Source organism: Festucalex cinctus, chromosome 5 (assembly GCF_051991245.1).
Source record: "Festucalex cinctus isolate MCC-2025b chromosome 5, RoL_Fcin_1.0, whole genome shotgun sequence".
Taxonomy (NCBI): Eukaryota; Metazoa; Chordata; class Actinopteri; order Syngnathiformes; family Syngnathidae; genus Festucalex; species Festucalex cinctus.
This window is the reverse complement of record NC_135415.1, coordinates 10,999,234-11,013,441: the sequence shown is the minus strand read 5'-3', so window position 1 is coordinate 11,013,441 and position 14,208 is coordinate 10,999,234. Positions and strand designations below refer to the sequence as shown.

Here is a 14,208-nt window from a genome sequence, read left to right as displayed (position 1 = left end):
GCATGTGGCTCTTTAGCGCCGCCCTAGTGGCTCCCTGGAGATTTTTCAAAATGTTTGAAAATGGAAAAAGTTGGGGAAGAGAAATGTATATATATTTTTTTAATATGGTTTCTGTAGGGGCGCCGTAGTATTGCATATATTACATTGTATTTATTGTCTGGCTGTATACTGTCCTTAGGGCGCACTAATTCCTGTCTTAGTTTTTAGTGTGGCTTTATTATTGCACCTGTATCCTGTTTTCTCATTGCTCGCTGTATTTATTCTATGACATCTCTAATATGGTATTGTGATTTAAGTACAGTATTTTGATAAAACAAGCCTAGTTTGCAAAATTCTCTTATCGCCGCAAGATGGCCGTCGTGTGGCGAGTTGGCCGTCAAAGCTCAACAGAAGAAGAAAATGGCTGCAAAGAAGAAGAAGAGAAGAAGCGGTGGTAGAAAGGCGGAAGTCGGTGAATGGTTCGACGAGAAGCAAAGAACGTCGTGATACTTGTGAAGAAGAAAGCATCGAAGTTGATTTTAGACATTCGACCGTTTTTACAAAGAACGATGGCGTCTTACGCGGAGCGACTTTGTCGAGCGAAAGAGGAGAGCGAGCTGCAGCAAGACGACATTTCCTCGCCTCCGGTCGTGTGCTACAACAACCAAGGTCAGTGTCCAGACACACGCTATGTGATCAGATGCGCCACTGTACTGTTACTTCCACGCCACAAAAATGCTCATCGTCATACATTCAAGGATCTCTTCGAAAATTATCAGTCGTGGTTCAAACTAGTAGTCTGGCGTAGTACCCGATTTGACCTGTAACAGGCAGCATTGTGCCACCGGACACCCGCAAGAACCATTTCGATCCTGCCCCGGAAGAAAAATACAGAACAGAACTAAACAAAACATGCAGACTCAAATCACTCAAGTGAGGATAAAATGGCATATATGAAGCTAGTTAAAGATTTTACCTAGTGTGTTGCATTTGATATTGCTGCCATTAACAAAAAAAATAAAAAATGGTGAACTCTGAACAAAAGATGCTTATTCATTTAATGACAACAACTATTCTGATGAACCTTAACCTGAGACCTTGAATAACATCAAATAGAGATCCGGACGTTGACGTCACGAGTCCCAAAATGGCCGCTAGCGCAACCATTTTGGCAGAACAGAGAGCACGTCTGCCACTTTGAGTAAACGGCAAGTACACTTGAACAATGATTGACAGCTGTTGTGGACCTCCTGCCACAACCAGAAGAGGCAAAAAAAAAAATGAAAGAAAAAAAGTATTGAGCATAGTACTCCAGGCTACCAAAAGAGGAATCAATGCGTAGCCAATGTTGCACTTTGTACATCACTAAATCAGCAGATGCTAACTGGTACCACACACAAAATAAATGAAATAATCAGTTTTGTTCATTTGTGCTGCTAGGATTTACACAGTTAAATTTAGTAACTGACCAACACCCCAAAAAATATTCGATCGAATATTTTGATATTTAGATATCCCACTGGAAATTAAATCAATAAAAGAAATATATGTACAATATTTTTACTTGGTTAAAGAACAATTATGAATACAGAAAGAGGAATTAAATTTTCACTTAATAAACTACTAATTGGTTTCCATTTTTAGATTATCAAAAAATTTCCCACTAAATTTAAACTGTGCATAGCAGCAAACTATTTTTCCTCTTGAAACGTTTGTGAGATTTTGTTCGATGATATGACATGACGTCGGAACCACAGTAGCAATTTTGCCAGCTAAAACAGCACATTTCGAGTAAGCCTGCGTTGTTAAAAAGTGATCAGTAGGAACGTCGTTTTCACCAGTTGGACTGCCTTTAAAAAGAATCTGACGGCTCTTACCAGCCTATATCTGGCACTTGCTTAGCGGTTAGCTACTAAAATACTAACAACGGCAACGGTTGCCGCATTCGACAATGTCTCCATAATTAATGAACAGCGTCCTCAATTAGCTTTTGGACATGATTTTATTATGATGTGTTGATGTCAGTGGCAACAGTTTGTGATGACAATTTAAAGTTCCATTTGGGAAGTCGAGTCAAGTCACTCGCCAGACTGCCCATGCGCTGTTATGAGCAATTTTCAAAATGGTCTCAACTGTATTTCTTCATAAGCTTCCTCCTTTTTGAACACTAATTTGTGTAGATTTTGTTATGTTTTTTTTTCTTGTTCAAATAAATATTCGTTCATTGATTTGTGTCATTTGTGCGGGGCAGATCACCAAGAGGAACTTCCGCCTCAGCCACAGGTGAGGAGCTCCGGTTTCGAGCGGGAGCGTCCGCAGCGCCCCGACGTCGACGCGGAAGCGGACGATCCGGAGCTGCTCCGCGTTAAAGAGGAAGAGGAGGAGCTCGACGTCAGCCAGCTGCCGCTGAACGTCGTCGTCGTGAAGAGCGAAGACGACGAGCGGGACGACGCATCCGACTGGTCCCGCCGGCTTCATCATCAGAGCCCGAGTGGAGAGCGCCGCGGAGGCCCACCAGCGGGCAAGCTCGACGGCGAAGACGCAGAAGAACCTTTGCGCGGCGACGGCGGCGATGAAAAACGCCCCGAAAAGGACGCAACTGACGGGGGACATTTCATCTGCTCGGTTTGTGGCGAAAGCTTTACCGAGGCGGACAGGATTCGCCACGTGAAGACGCACGCCAGAGAAAAAGCATTCATCTGTTCCGTTTGCGGCGAAACGTTTCCAGAAAAGGTTGCTTTGATTGTACACAAAGTAACGCACACGGCGGAAAATCCTTTCACTTGCTCCATTTGCGGCAAAGTCTATTTGATTAAAGACTATTTGAACAAACACATGAAAATGCACATGGGAGAGAAACCTTACAGTTGCTCAGTGTGTGGGGAAAAATTTGCCCACAAGGCCACTTTGATAGCACACACAGCGACGCACACGGGAGAAAAACCTTTCAAATGTTCTGTGTGCGAAAAAAACTTTTCTTATAAGTCCGACTTGACTAAACACATGAGAACGCACACAGGAGAAAAACCCTTCAGTTGCTCGGTTTGCGGCGAGAAATTTGCTCGCAAGGTCTCCTTAATTGCGCACACAGCGACGCATACGGGAGAAAAACCTTTCACCTGCTCCATTTGCGGCGAAAGTCTCTCATATCGGCACAGTTTGAATGCGCACATGCGGACGCACTCGGGAGAGAAACCTTTCACTTGCTCCGTTTGCGGCGAAAGCTTCGCGCGCAAAGAAAATCTGGTCGCGCACACGAGGAGACACACGGGAGAGAAACCGTTTAGGTGTTCCGTTTGCGGGAAAAACTTTTCTCACAAGTCAGCGATGAGTCGACACCAGAGGGCTCATGCGGATGAAAAACCTTTAACGTGCTCACTTTGCGATGAAAGCTTTTTGAAGAAGTCTAGTTTGACGGCGCACATGCGGACGCATAATGGAGAATAAATGCTTGTCAACCACATCTGCGGTCAAATATCGGATGGACATAAGAATTGTTTAAATCAATCATTGAGAATTTATCAATTGTAAATGGAGTGAACCACTCAGGGCAACATTAGTCTGATCAGTAGTTAAGTATTTGTTTGAAATAATTGGTTAAAATATTTTACATTATCATTGGTATATTTTAGTTGTTGCTGCATTTTATTTCATGAATTGTCTTTTCTCAAATGTTTTGTTTGTCTTGGTTGCAATCTTTGCAATAAAGCAGAGTCTGTTCAGATTCTGACAAAAGTTTTTGCAACTCTTCTTTAGTCTCCAAACGATCTTTTTATTGTTTTTGTGAAGAAAAATGTTGACCTGAACTGACACCACGCCGAAAGCTTATGTTAGGCGTTGCACTGACAAATATTCCCCAAAACAATTTATTTTTATTTCTGTTTCCTACGAACAATCTGAATGTAACAATCTACACTTCCCTGTCCAAATGTCAGTTTTTGTTATTAAAAAATAGAGCAGAGATCAATTATTTCAAAACTTCACACTATTATGACCTACATTACACCCTATACAAATCCATTGAAAGAAATACCAGCTGAGATAATGTGATTGCAAAAGTGTAAAAGCCTCCAAAACAATGTATTTTTCAAATGAATTGTCCAGGTAAAAGATCACAATTAATGGTGGGAAAGAGTTTGAACTTTGAAATGTTCTTCGAAATAGTCTTTATATATATATATATATATATAGAATTGCCTAGTACCTGACGATTCGATTCGTATCACGATTCACAGGTCACGATTCGATTCGATGCCGATTAATCCCGATACGAATTTATAAGTCGATTGTTGCGATTTTTTTTCATTCAAATTTAGAAAATACTAATCAGTAAGCTTGTAGAGTGTAAGATTTATATGAAAATGTATTATTTATTTATCTGAAATTTCAGTCTTATAGAGGTTGTAATCTGTTTCATGTTTGAACAGCATTAAAATAAAATATTAAGGCTTAATGTTCCGTTCATATAACATTCTTCCATGCTCAAGGTGCGAATCCTAACCCGAAGTCAGACGTTTTGTTGAATATTTTTCCATTAAAAATGGAAGTTTAAAAATCGATTCACACACACACACACACACAAAAAAAAGGCAATGATGATAAGACATTGAATCGGTAAGACTACCGAATGAACAATTCTGAGCTAAAAAAAAAAATCGATTTTTTTTTATTGAATCGATTCGAGAATCGCGCGATGTAGTATCGCGATATATCGCCGAATCGATTTTTTTTAGCACCCCTAATATATATATATATATATATATATATATATATATATATATATATATATATATATATATATATATATATATATATATATATATATATATATATATACATATATATATATATATATATATATATATACATATATATATATATATATATATAAAACATAACTATATACCAAATACGTAATACTAATTACTAAAAAAAAAAAAAACTACAATTCTAAGGTAATGTGTGTATTTTTTTATTACCGTTTACAAAACAAACGTTATATTCGTTTACGAAACCGAACGTTTTCCCTGTCAATGAATTCGTTTAGTCCCTCAAGACTCGCCGTAGATACAATTCAAAAATGGCTGTCTTTGTACGCATGCGCAACTTCCAGGCGTTGACGAAGTGGATGGAAAAAAAGAAAAGCTTCAAGCAGACAGTCGGACACGTAAGAACGCGAGAAGGCGCTGAAATTGAAATCGTGTGTGCCAACAAGATGAAGATGTTGAAAGATTTGGTGAGGAAGCGCCTCATGGCTGCCGCCGACGAAATCTTCGGCCTGTTTGAAAGAACCGTCGCGTCGTACGAGGAGCAACTTTGTCGCGCCAGGGAGGAGAACGAGCGACAACGTCGACAACTGCACGACGACGTTTACCCCGAAAGTCACGTTCAAGGTTGTAAACAAACGTTTAGTAGGCTCGCCCTTCACTAACCAGTCGACAACACAAAACAGTTATCGATTTGATTCTGTGGCGCTAAACCTCATTGTTGATCAACTCTCGACTGTGGCAGCAAAGCTACATGTGATCATAATTTAGTCACATATACTGTGACTAACGTCATATTTTTATTCCCAGCACATTTTAATGTTTCTATTCTTGATTTCCTCACAAGTTTCTACAGGATGATGCTTAGTGATTATTTTTGCCGTGACCGGCGACTTGGATCCCCTGTGAGCAGTATTTGGTCGGGATGGGCGGATCGATACCAAAATCTCGATATTTCGATCCAGCGTGTTCAGTTTTAAGTATCGATCCCCAGTCGAAAGTATCGATATTTGCAATTAATTTATTATATTTTCTTTATTTCTTTTGTATATTTTTGTGCGTATGAGCTACTTTTTCCTTCCTCCTTCTGCACGCATGTAAGCATTGCACCGGTGTCTACCCCCGCCCACTTGTACGTACCAAACCCGTGTCAAGCATGCGTTTCCTTCGCCCTTCTCACTAACCCAAACAAACATTTGGAAGCATGGCGGCGACATCGTTGGCATCAATGATGATGGTGGTTGCCTGTAAAATTACAACTGTGTTGTATTAAGGTTAGTTGTTTTGTTTTTTTGCTTGTTTTTTTTTTCATTTATTTTTTGTATTTTTTTTTATATATATCAGGGTGAAGGCCAAGGCCCGCATCTTGCACACCACTCTTGACAAGGTGACAGGTGAAACTGGTAACACAACAGTCTGAGGTAGTTTGATTCAACTTAAGATGTGTGAGCGCAGCGGCAGCGCAGTTGTGTGTTTTTTCAGCTGTGTTTATTTAAAAAATAAATTAATTAATTAAAAACAAAACACTTCCGGTATCAATATCGGATTGGTATTGCGATATTTGGTACCAGTAATACTTGGTATCGGATCACATCCAAAATCACTGGTATCGCCCATCTCTAGTATTTGGCCCTGAACGGCTCTGATTGGCAAGCCAACGGCCCTCCAACAACTAATTGCAAAATTCATTTGTCCAACAACCCGCTGATTGAAAAGGCCAAGTCCTTCCAGATGCGCTACTAGCTAACGTGCGATTTTCTGGCTTGTGTCCCGCAGACCCGGATCTCGTCAAAGAGCACGAGGTGGCCCCACGGCCCCCCCACGTTAAGGTAGAAGAGGAGGAGGCTGACGTCGGCGAGCTGCCGCTCAACGTGGTGGTGGTAGTGAAGAATGAAGACGAGCAACTACCCGGCTCATCGCAGCCTGATGTCCCACGAATTCCAAGCAGGGAGCGCCGTGGAGAACCGCAACCACACAAACTCTTTGTACTGCTGTCAGACAGTGACGACAGAGAAGAATCTTTGAGGAGCGACGCAGATTGTGACGACAAACGCTTCCGGCGCTCTGAAACGGACTCGACTGATACGAGAGGTGGCAAAGGTAAAAAAAGCTTTACCTGCTCACTTTGCAGTAAAATGTTTGCTCGAAAGGAACATGTGAAAAAACACATGAGAACACACACAGGAGAAAAACCCTTTAGCTGCTCAGTTTGTGGTGAGGAATTTACTCAGAAAGTCTCTTTGACTGCCCACACGGCTACGCACACGGGAGAAAAACCTTTTGCCTGCTCCGTGTGCGGCGAAAGCTATTCTTATAAGCACAGTTTGAACGCACATATGCAGACGCACACGGGAGAAAAACCCTTCTGTTGCTCCGTTTGCGGGAAACGATTTCCCCAGAAGCCCAATATGATCAAACACATGAGAACTCACACGGGAGAGAAACCTTTTTGTTGCTCGGTTTGCGGCGACGCCTTTGCCCACAAGTTCTCCTTGAGCGTGCACATGCGGAAGCACACGGGGGAGAAACCGTTCCGCTGCTCCATTTGCGGCGACACCTTTGCCCACAGGTTCTCTTTAAACGTGCACACGCGGACGCACACGGGAGAGAAACCTTTCAGTTGCACAGTCTGCAGCAAAATCTTCTCCCAAAGGGCACACGTGGTCGCTCACATGAGAACGCACACCGGAGAAAAACCCTTCATTTGCACCCTTTGTGATAAAAGCTATTTCAAAAAGTGCAGCTTGACGATACACATGCGGAAACACAATGCAGAATGAATTCTTTCCTGCTCCTTGTGTGTTCGAAAACGACAGGAACTGACAATCAGCACCGTACAGCAACATGGAGATATGAGCTCTGCTGCTAATAAATGAAGAAACCTCAGTAATGCACACCTACATTTTATTTTTTTTATTTTTTAGAATTGCTAGATTAATAGTTTAAACCAGGAGTGTCAATTGTCAAACTCATGTTAGTTCACACATGGAGGAAAATATATTATCAAGTGGGCCGGATCCAGGGCTGGACTGGCCATCTGGCGTAACAGGGCAGATGCCCGGTGGGCTGGTCTCTTTCAGGGCCGATGCAATGCTTTTTAATGATTATTTTCCTCAATTTTACCCCAAGTGACTGGCCCACGATTGAGAGGGACCAGTCTGTTAATCCATTTCGAATATAGATAGCAAAGTGAAACATCATCAATAAATACCAGTGGCAGAGCTAACTGTTCGGCAAGGGTCAGTCAAAATGGCAGGGCCGATTTATTTATTTATTTTTTGTCCCACTCCAATCCTGGCCGGATCGCTCAAAAAAACTATTGTCATCAATTATACCAAGATTTTCGCTATTTGCAGGCCAACCCTAAATTGCCGGGCTCAACTGTAAAACAAAATAACACAAAGTGCAAATTGGCCGTGGCAACACTTGGCCCGTGTGAGTTTCCGGCATGTAATATCTTTTGCATATGTATTGTTCCCAGAATGCACTGTGTGGCACAGTATCACATGAACCTACTTCCTTGCTACTTTTCCTATTTCTTTTGGCAGCATTCTTACAGTATTTCACACGCACACAAAATGCAAATTGGTGAGTTTTTAAGCGAATAACAGACACACATAGTTGAAATTGTTAATAATTTCTAACACAACCACAAACGACCCGTCACATTTTATCAATGTCAATTGCCTATTTTAGACATTTTTCTGCATACGAAAATGTTATTGAATTTCCATTTGTATTAGATGATCATATTTTTTGTTATTGCAATGTTTGATTGTTTGAGCTTTCAAATTGTTGAACGTTTGTTTGTGGCGTTGTTTGCAATAAAGGCGATTATATTTCCACTTGGCTATGAGTCGCTGACTCTCACTTGTGCTCGCTGCTCGGCTGGTAGAAGAGACGCGTCGTGGCTCGTCAAACGTCGACTGAATGACTTGACTGCGGTTCGTATTTACGCGCTTGTGGTGAGTTGACTCTTACAGCTACTACACTGTTTTAATAAAACTGATGATGAAAATCCATAAATAAGTAGAGAATATAAAGTTGTTTTCACCGAAAAGCATTTTTGTCATCTAACAACAGGAACAACCTTCTGCTAAATATTAGATAAGTAAGTAAGCTTTATTTCTATAGTGCTTTTCACAGACAGAAGTCACAAAGTGCTTCACAAAGATGACAGCCTCATACAAAGCAACATAAAATACAATGCCATAAAACTGTTTTAGGCTGTGTCAAACATAAGGCCAGCGGGCCGGATCAGGCCCACAAAGGGGTTTAATCCGGCCCGCGAGACGATTTTGTAAAGTTAAAAAAATAAATAAATAAATTGTAATGTCGGACTAATTAATCAGAATCACAATCAAAATATATATAATTTGTAATTTCACAAGCAGTCCTCAGATGAGCAATGCAACATACGGGGGAATCGTCTTGGATGTCATTATTTTACACACAACTTAAGGTTGTGGTTTGTTTAATTGTTATTATTATTATTTTAAATCATAGACCGACATAAATATGTTAAATACGACACAAATTCAATTACTATTAACACAAATAGATATGACAAGGATTAGCGTCCTTATAACGTCATTAACTGTGCCATGCAATGCATTCTGGGAACAATATATATGCAAAACAGGTGGATTTAACACGTCTGGAATGTATACCGGGAAAGTGTTGCCGCGTTCCATTTGCATTTGTGTTATTCTTCGGAACAACATGATTACAGTTGAGCTCTGTAATTTAGGCTGGTCCACGAAAATCTGCGTATAAATGACGGTAATCGTTTTTAAGTTATATACCGTTATTTTACCGATGTGGCCCACTTGGTAATACATTTTCCTCCATGCGGCCCCTGAGCTAATATGAGTTTGACACCCCTTTGGACTGAGCATGATTGTCAGCATTGTTTCAGTGTTGTTCAGTGCCTGCTGTATTTTGTGTTATTAATTTATTGACACTTATTTGACTTATTAACGGATTCACTTTATACCTACTTATTGTGTTACTAATTTATTGTTAATTTTATTTGTTTATTTACCTACTTATATTTATCAATTACTTGTCTTTATTGCAGGACCGATTTTGAGTCGATAGTAGCACGTAGTTTGCCCAAGTGCAGTTGCCGTACAAGTTTCGCGGCGAGTTTTAAAATATAGAATTCCTAATTGTGCTAATTGTAATGTTTTCAATAAAGATTTCTTAAAAAAAACAAAAATTCCCAAGATCGCGACTGATATACGCATGCGCAGTGGCTGCCGCTTTGGTTCCACATCGCGTTTTCGGAGTAAAATAAATAGCTGAACGGGAAAAACGCAGTTGCTGTGAAAATGTTGAAGGAGTTGGTGAGGGAGCGACTCATGGCGGCCGCCGACGAAATCTTCCAACTGTTTGAAAGAACCATCGCGGCGTACGAGGAGCAACTTTGTCGCGCCAGAGAGGAGAACGAAGGACAGCGACGGCAACTGGAAGCCGTTCGCCCAAAAGCTCGCTTCCAAGGTCCGTCCACGTTTTAGTAAACTTGTACAGTACCTACCTAACGATGGTACGCAACAGTTGTCGCTGTTGCACAACCTGTAAAAGGTCCGTCTAGCCAACCGGAAGCGTTTTGTGAAAATGAATGGATGAATGCCAAATGAAAATAATATTGCATGTTAGGACCTCTCGCCCCAAGTCAGCTGGGATACGGCGGCATTTATAATTAATAATACACAAAACAAATATTACCCAATTGCAAATACAGAGATAAAATATAATTTGGCAACTAAACTTGTAAGATTTACTTAGTATTTGGACCCACTCCAATTAAGTGAATTCAACTGCTCAATATCAAGCATATCAAATTGCAGAGAAAAATGACAACTTCAAGTTTCAGTCTTTGTTGAAAACATATTGAAATGAAAAATTATACAGGTTAACTGAATATTACACACAAGTCAAAGTTCTATGTTTCGTGGATGGCATTGAGCAGGAAAAATAATTCAGTAATGATTCAATTAATTAAAAGCACACTAATATATTGCATTAGTGTGCATACATAGTGTAATTAGTGTACAACGTGTATTATAATGTATGTTAAGTATTTAAACATGTCAAATTATAGGAATTTCTCGCTCTCTCGCTCGCCCTTCCTAGTACGTTAACTCATTTTTAGCACTTCTAAAATTAAACACATTAACTGAGTAATTCTTAATTTAATTTAAAATTTATTTAAGCATTTTCTGTAAACACATTACAGAGAAAAAAACAAGTAGCAAATTGAAGTATACGTAATGTTTTTAATTAACTATGAATAATTGAAAAAAAAAAAGTAAATATAATTATGAAACCAAGGTAATATTTGCAAGGGCAAAAGTCGTTTGTATCAGTTTATTACAATTACTACTCTCTGTTAAGATGTGTTAACTTAAAAGCATTAAAATAATTCCAATTTATCGAATAGGCACAATCGTAAACAAAAATAAAAGATTACTTATACTAATTTTGAGTTGTTTAACTATATATTGGGACTTTTTTTTTTTCCCCAAATGACTAATATATCTTGTTTGGTCCAAAAGGAACTTGCACAATTATAGGGTTTCAAAGAAATGTATTTGTTGTAATATTTTTTTACGTTTAAAGATTTTCTTGTTTTGTACCAAAAAAAAACCTAAAATAATTTTACTCATTGTGATTTTTTTTTTTCTTCCAATTTACTCATGCTTAATATTTTCGAGCAGCTCTATTATCACATATTGAAAATTTTAGACCCTGGACTGGCTGGCAACCAGTTGAGGGTGTACACCGCCTACTGCCCGAAGCTAGCTGAGATAGGCTCCAGCACCCCCCGCGACCCTTGCGAGGAATAAGCGGTTAAGAAAATGGATGGATGGATGGATGGATGGAAAATGTTTGACATATGGTTCAACAGACACAAACTCGCGCTCCTCCCATGACCATGTCAGTCCCCAGACCTCACCCCCATTGAAAACCTGTGGAGAGGAGACAGGTCGCTGGATGATTTCAAGAGAAGATCCCTCTTTCTCAACTCAACTTTATTTATTAAGCCAACCCAAAATATGAGGCGTTTCAAATACAAAATTCCACAAAGATGGCAGCCACTTGTCATGTTAGCTACCGTCCTTGTTGTGATTTGTGTCCCGCAGATCCGCAACTCGCCAGCGTCAAAGAGGAAGAAGAGCACGCCGATGTCAGCATTTTGCCACTGACTGTCGTCTCGGTGAAGAGTGAAGATGAAGAGGACGAAGCGCCCGAGTCGTCGCAGCTTCGCAGTCCAAGTGGAGGACTGGCGGCGGCGCCGGTGGAGGGCAACCTCTCGGCGCCGCTGTCACACAGCGAAGACACGGAAGAATCGTCGAGGAGCGGCACCGACTGCGAAGGTGACGACGAACGCTCGAGGAAGGAAGCGCCGAAGCGTTTCGTCTGCTCGGTTTGCGGCGAGAGGTTCGCCCGCAAGTCCAACATGGCGACGCACATGCGGACGCACACGGGGGAGAAACCGTTCTGTTGTTCGGTTTGCGGCGAAACATTTGCCCGCAAGGTCTCCCTGACAGGACACGCCGCCACGCACACGGGAGAAAAACCTTTCAGCTGCTCCATTTGCGACGAAAGGTTTGCTTATAATTACAACCTGACCCGTCACATGCACACGCACACGGGAGAGAAACCCTTCGCTTGCTCCCTTTGTGGGAAAATATTCAACCAAAGGGCCAACATGCTCGCACATATGAGAACTCACACGGGAGAGAAACCTTTCCGTTGTTCACTTTGTGGTGATCGCTTTGCTCACCGGGTCTCTTTGATCGCGCACTCGGCCACGCACACGGGACAAAAACCTTTTCCGTGCTCCGTTTGTGGCGAAAGCTTTTCTTATAAGTACAGTTTGACCGCACACATGCGCAAACACCAAGGACAGTGAAACGAAATCTTCGAGCCATTGTGCTCCTTCTGATGCGTGCTTCTTGGCAACCGGGGCAGTAAAATACAGATAATGACATGAAGACGTCTTAAAGACGTTTCATAACTGACTGGGTGATATTAGTCACTCTTATTTTTTATTTTTTGCAGAGGATAACATTAGATGCCAGTGAGTATTGTTATATTGTCTGTAGAAAACACCCGATATGTTTATTTCAGAGCCAATACCGATTATTAGTAGTCAAGGAGGCCGATACCCGATATATTTGCAGCAAAAGGGAACATATTGGTGTTAAAATTTTTGAATGGCCCAAATGCTAACATTTAACTGAGTTTTAAATGCCTTTAAGCATAACTCATTCCCTCCCAGCCATTTTGACTTTTAAATGGATTTTGACTGATTTTGCAAGACCCACAAAATATTGTGTTCTATTGCTAAAACAAAACAAAACGTGTAACCTACCAAAAGAAAGAGTAGAGTCTCTTCGTTCATCAGGGGAAAAAGGTATATTTCTATCTGTTTCCATTTTGCAGCAATTACGATTAGAATATAGATAAATATCATCATTATTCACAAATCTATGCAGAACTATACAGAACAGCTTGTTTTCAACATAGCCTTGGTTGATCTCTTATACTCTGTAGCCACCTGCTGGCCGTTTTTGTCATTACAACCATTGCTTCACCAGTTCGCTGCAGTTGAGAGGACTTCTGTATGCTCTGGCATAAAAAAACAAAACAAAAAACATAAATTTGTCTTTGGGACACTTAAAACATTTAAAATAGAACACATTGATACGTTTTTGGGAGCAAATGTGATAAAAGGGAAGTTAAGTAAAACATGTTCTTGACGAAAGACTAGTCTAAACACGACATTCCGATGAATGAAAATCCATTCCACTCGTTTTTATCCATCGTAGGGGGCAGCCATTTTGCCACTTGCTGTCGACTGAAAATGACATCACAGTTGCTCGGGACTCAGATCACGACCAAAACACGGCTCTCCTGTTTTCTGACTTTGGTCATGTGACGTTTGCAAGTTGAGCCTGCCTGGCACTTGTGATGTCATGTTCAGTTGACGGTAAGTGGCGAAATGGCCTCCCCCTGAAATGGATAAAAATGGGTTGATTTTTCGACTTCATTCATATTCCACAAACGCAATATTAATCAGAATTTAGATTAGTGGCGTCCGCATAAAACTTTTTATTGTTATGACATCTGATCTCTTAGTAGCATTACCGAAAGAGGCCGATGCTGACATGTTTCAAAAATGCCGAGCAGCGAGGCCGATAATCTGCCCAGCCGGTAATCGGTCTCTCTCCGTAACGGTTAATTGCTGCTACACGTGAACACATAATCCTGTCTTGGTGAAGCACCATGTACCAAGGTTATATGGCATGAGGATCTGTAAACAATCACATTTTGTTTATGACTACTTTCATTTTGTTTGATTTCAACACACTGACGAATTGCAGAAACGTTGTATAAATCATCTATGTACAGTCAAAGTATAACTTTGCAATAAAGACCATTTAGCCTCTTT

General features: G+C 40.6%; 2 protein-coding genes across 2 annotated transcripts; both read left to right on the top strand.

Moving 5' to 3' along the window:
• Positions 1-360: 360 nt before the first annotated feature.
• LOC144018700 (uncharacterized) lies at positions 361-3,717 on the top strand. Its single transcript, XM_077521155.1, has 2 exons — positions 361-648; positions 2,231-3,717. Exons 1-2 carry the CDS (start codon positions 456-458, stop codon positions 3,424-3,426), a joined length of 1,389 nt encoding a protein of 462 aa, XP_077377281.1. The 5' UTR covers positions 361-455; the 3' UTR covers positions 3,427-3,717.
• A 1,388-nt stretch (positions 3,718-5,105) lies between these two features.
• Positions 5,106-14,207, top strand: LOC144018701 (uncharacterized). The gene is made up of 3 exons (XM_077521156.1): positions 5,106-5,372; positions 6,522-6,845; positions 11,894-14,207. The coding sequence occupies exons 1-3, from the start codon at positions 5,108-5,110 to the stop codon at positions 12,664-12,666; spliced, it is 1,362 nt and encodes a 453-aa protein (XP_077377282.1). The 5' UTR covers positions 5,106-5,107; the 3' UTR covers positions 12,667-14,207.
• The last annotated feature ends 1 nt before the right edge of the window (position 14,208 follows it).

Bases quoted from the DNA above. Each gene is read 5' to 3' on its own strand.
- LOC144018700 (XM_077521155.1), top strand. From the start codon at position 456: ATGGTTCGACGAGAAGCAAAGAACGTCGTGATACTTGTGAAGAAGAAA. The intron at 649-2,230 runs GTCAGTGTCCAG...TGTGCGGGGCAG, and splicing joins CGTGTGCTACAACAACCAAG to ATCACCAAGAGGAACTTCCG.
- LOC144018701 (XM_077521156.1), top strand. From the start codon at position 5,108: ATGGAAAAAAAGAAAAGCTTCAAGCAGACAGTCGGACACGTAAGAACG. The intron at 5,373-6,521 runs GTTGTAAACAAA...TGTGTCCCGCAG, and splicing joins CCCCGAAAGTCACGTTCAAG to ACCCGGATCTCGTCAAAGAG. The intron at 6,846-11,893 runs GTAAAAAAAGCT...TGTGTCCCGCAG, and splicing joins TGATACGAGAGGTGGCAAAG to ATCCGCAACTCGCCAGCGTC.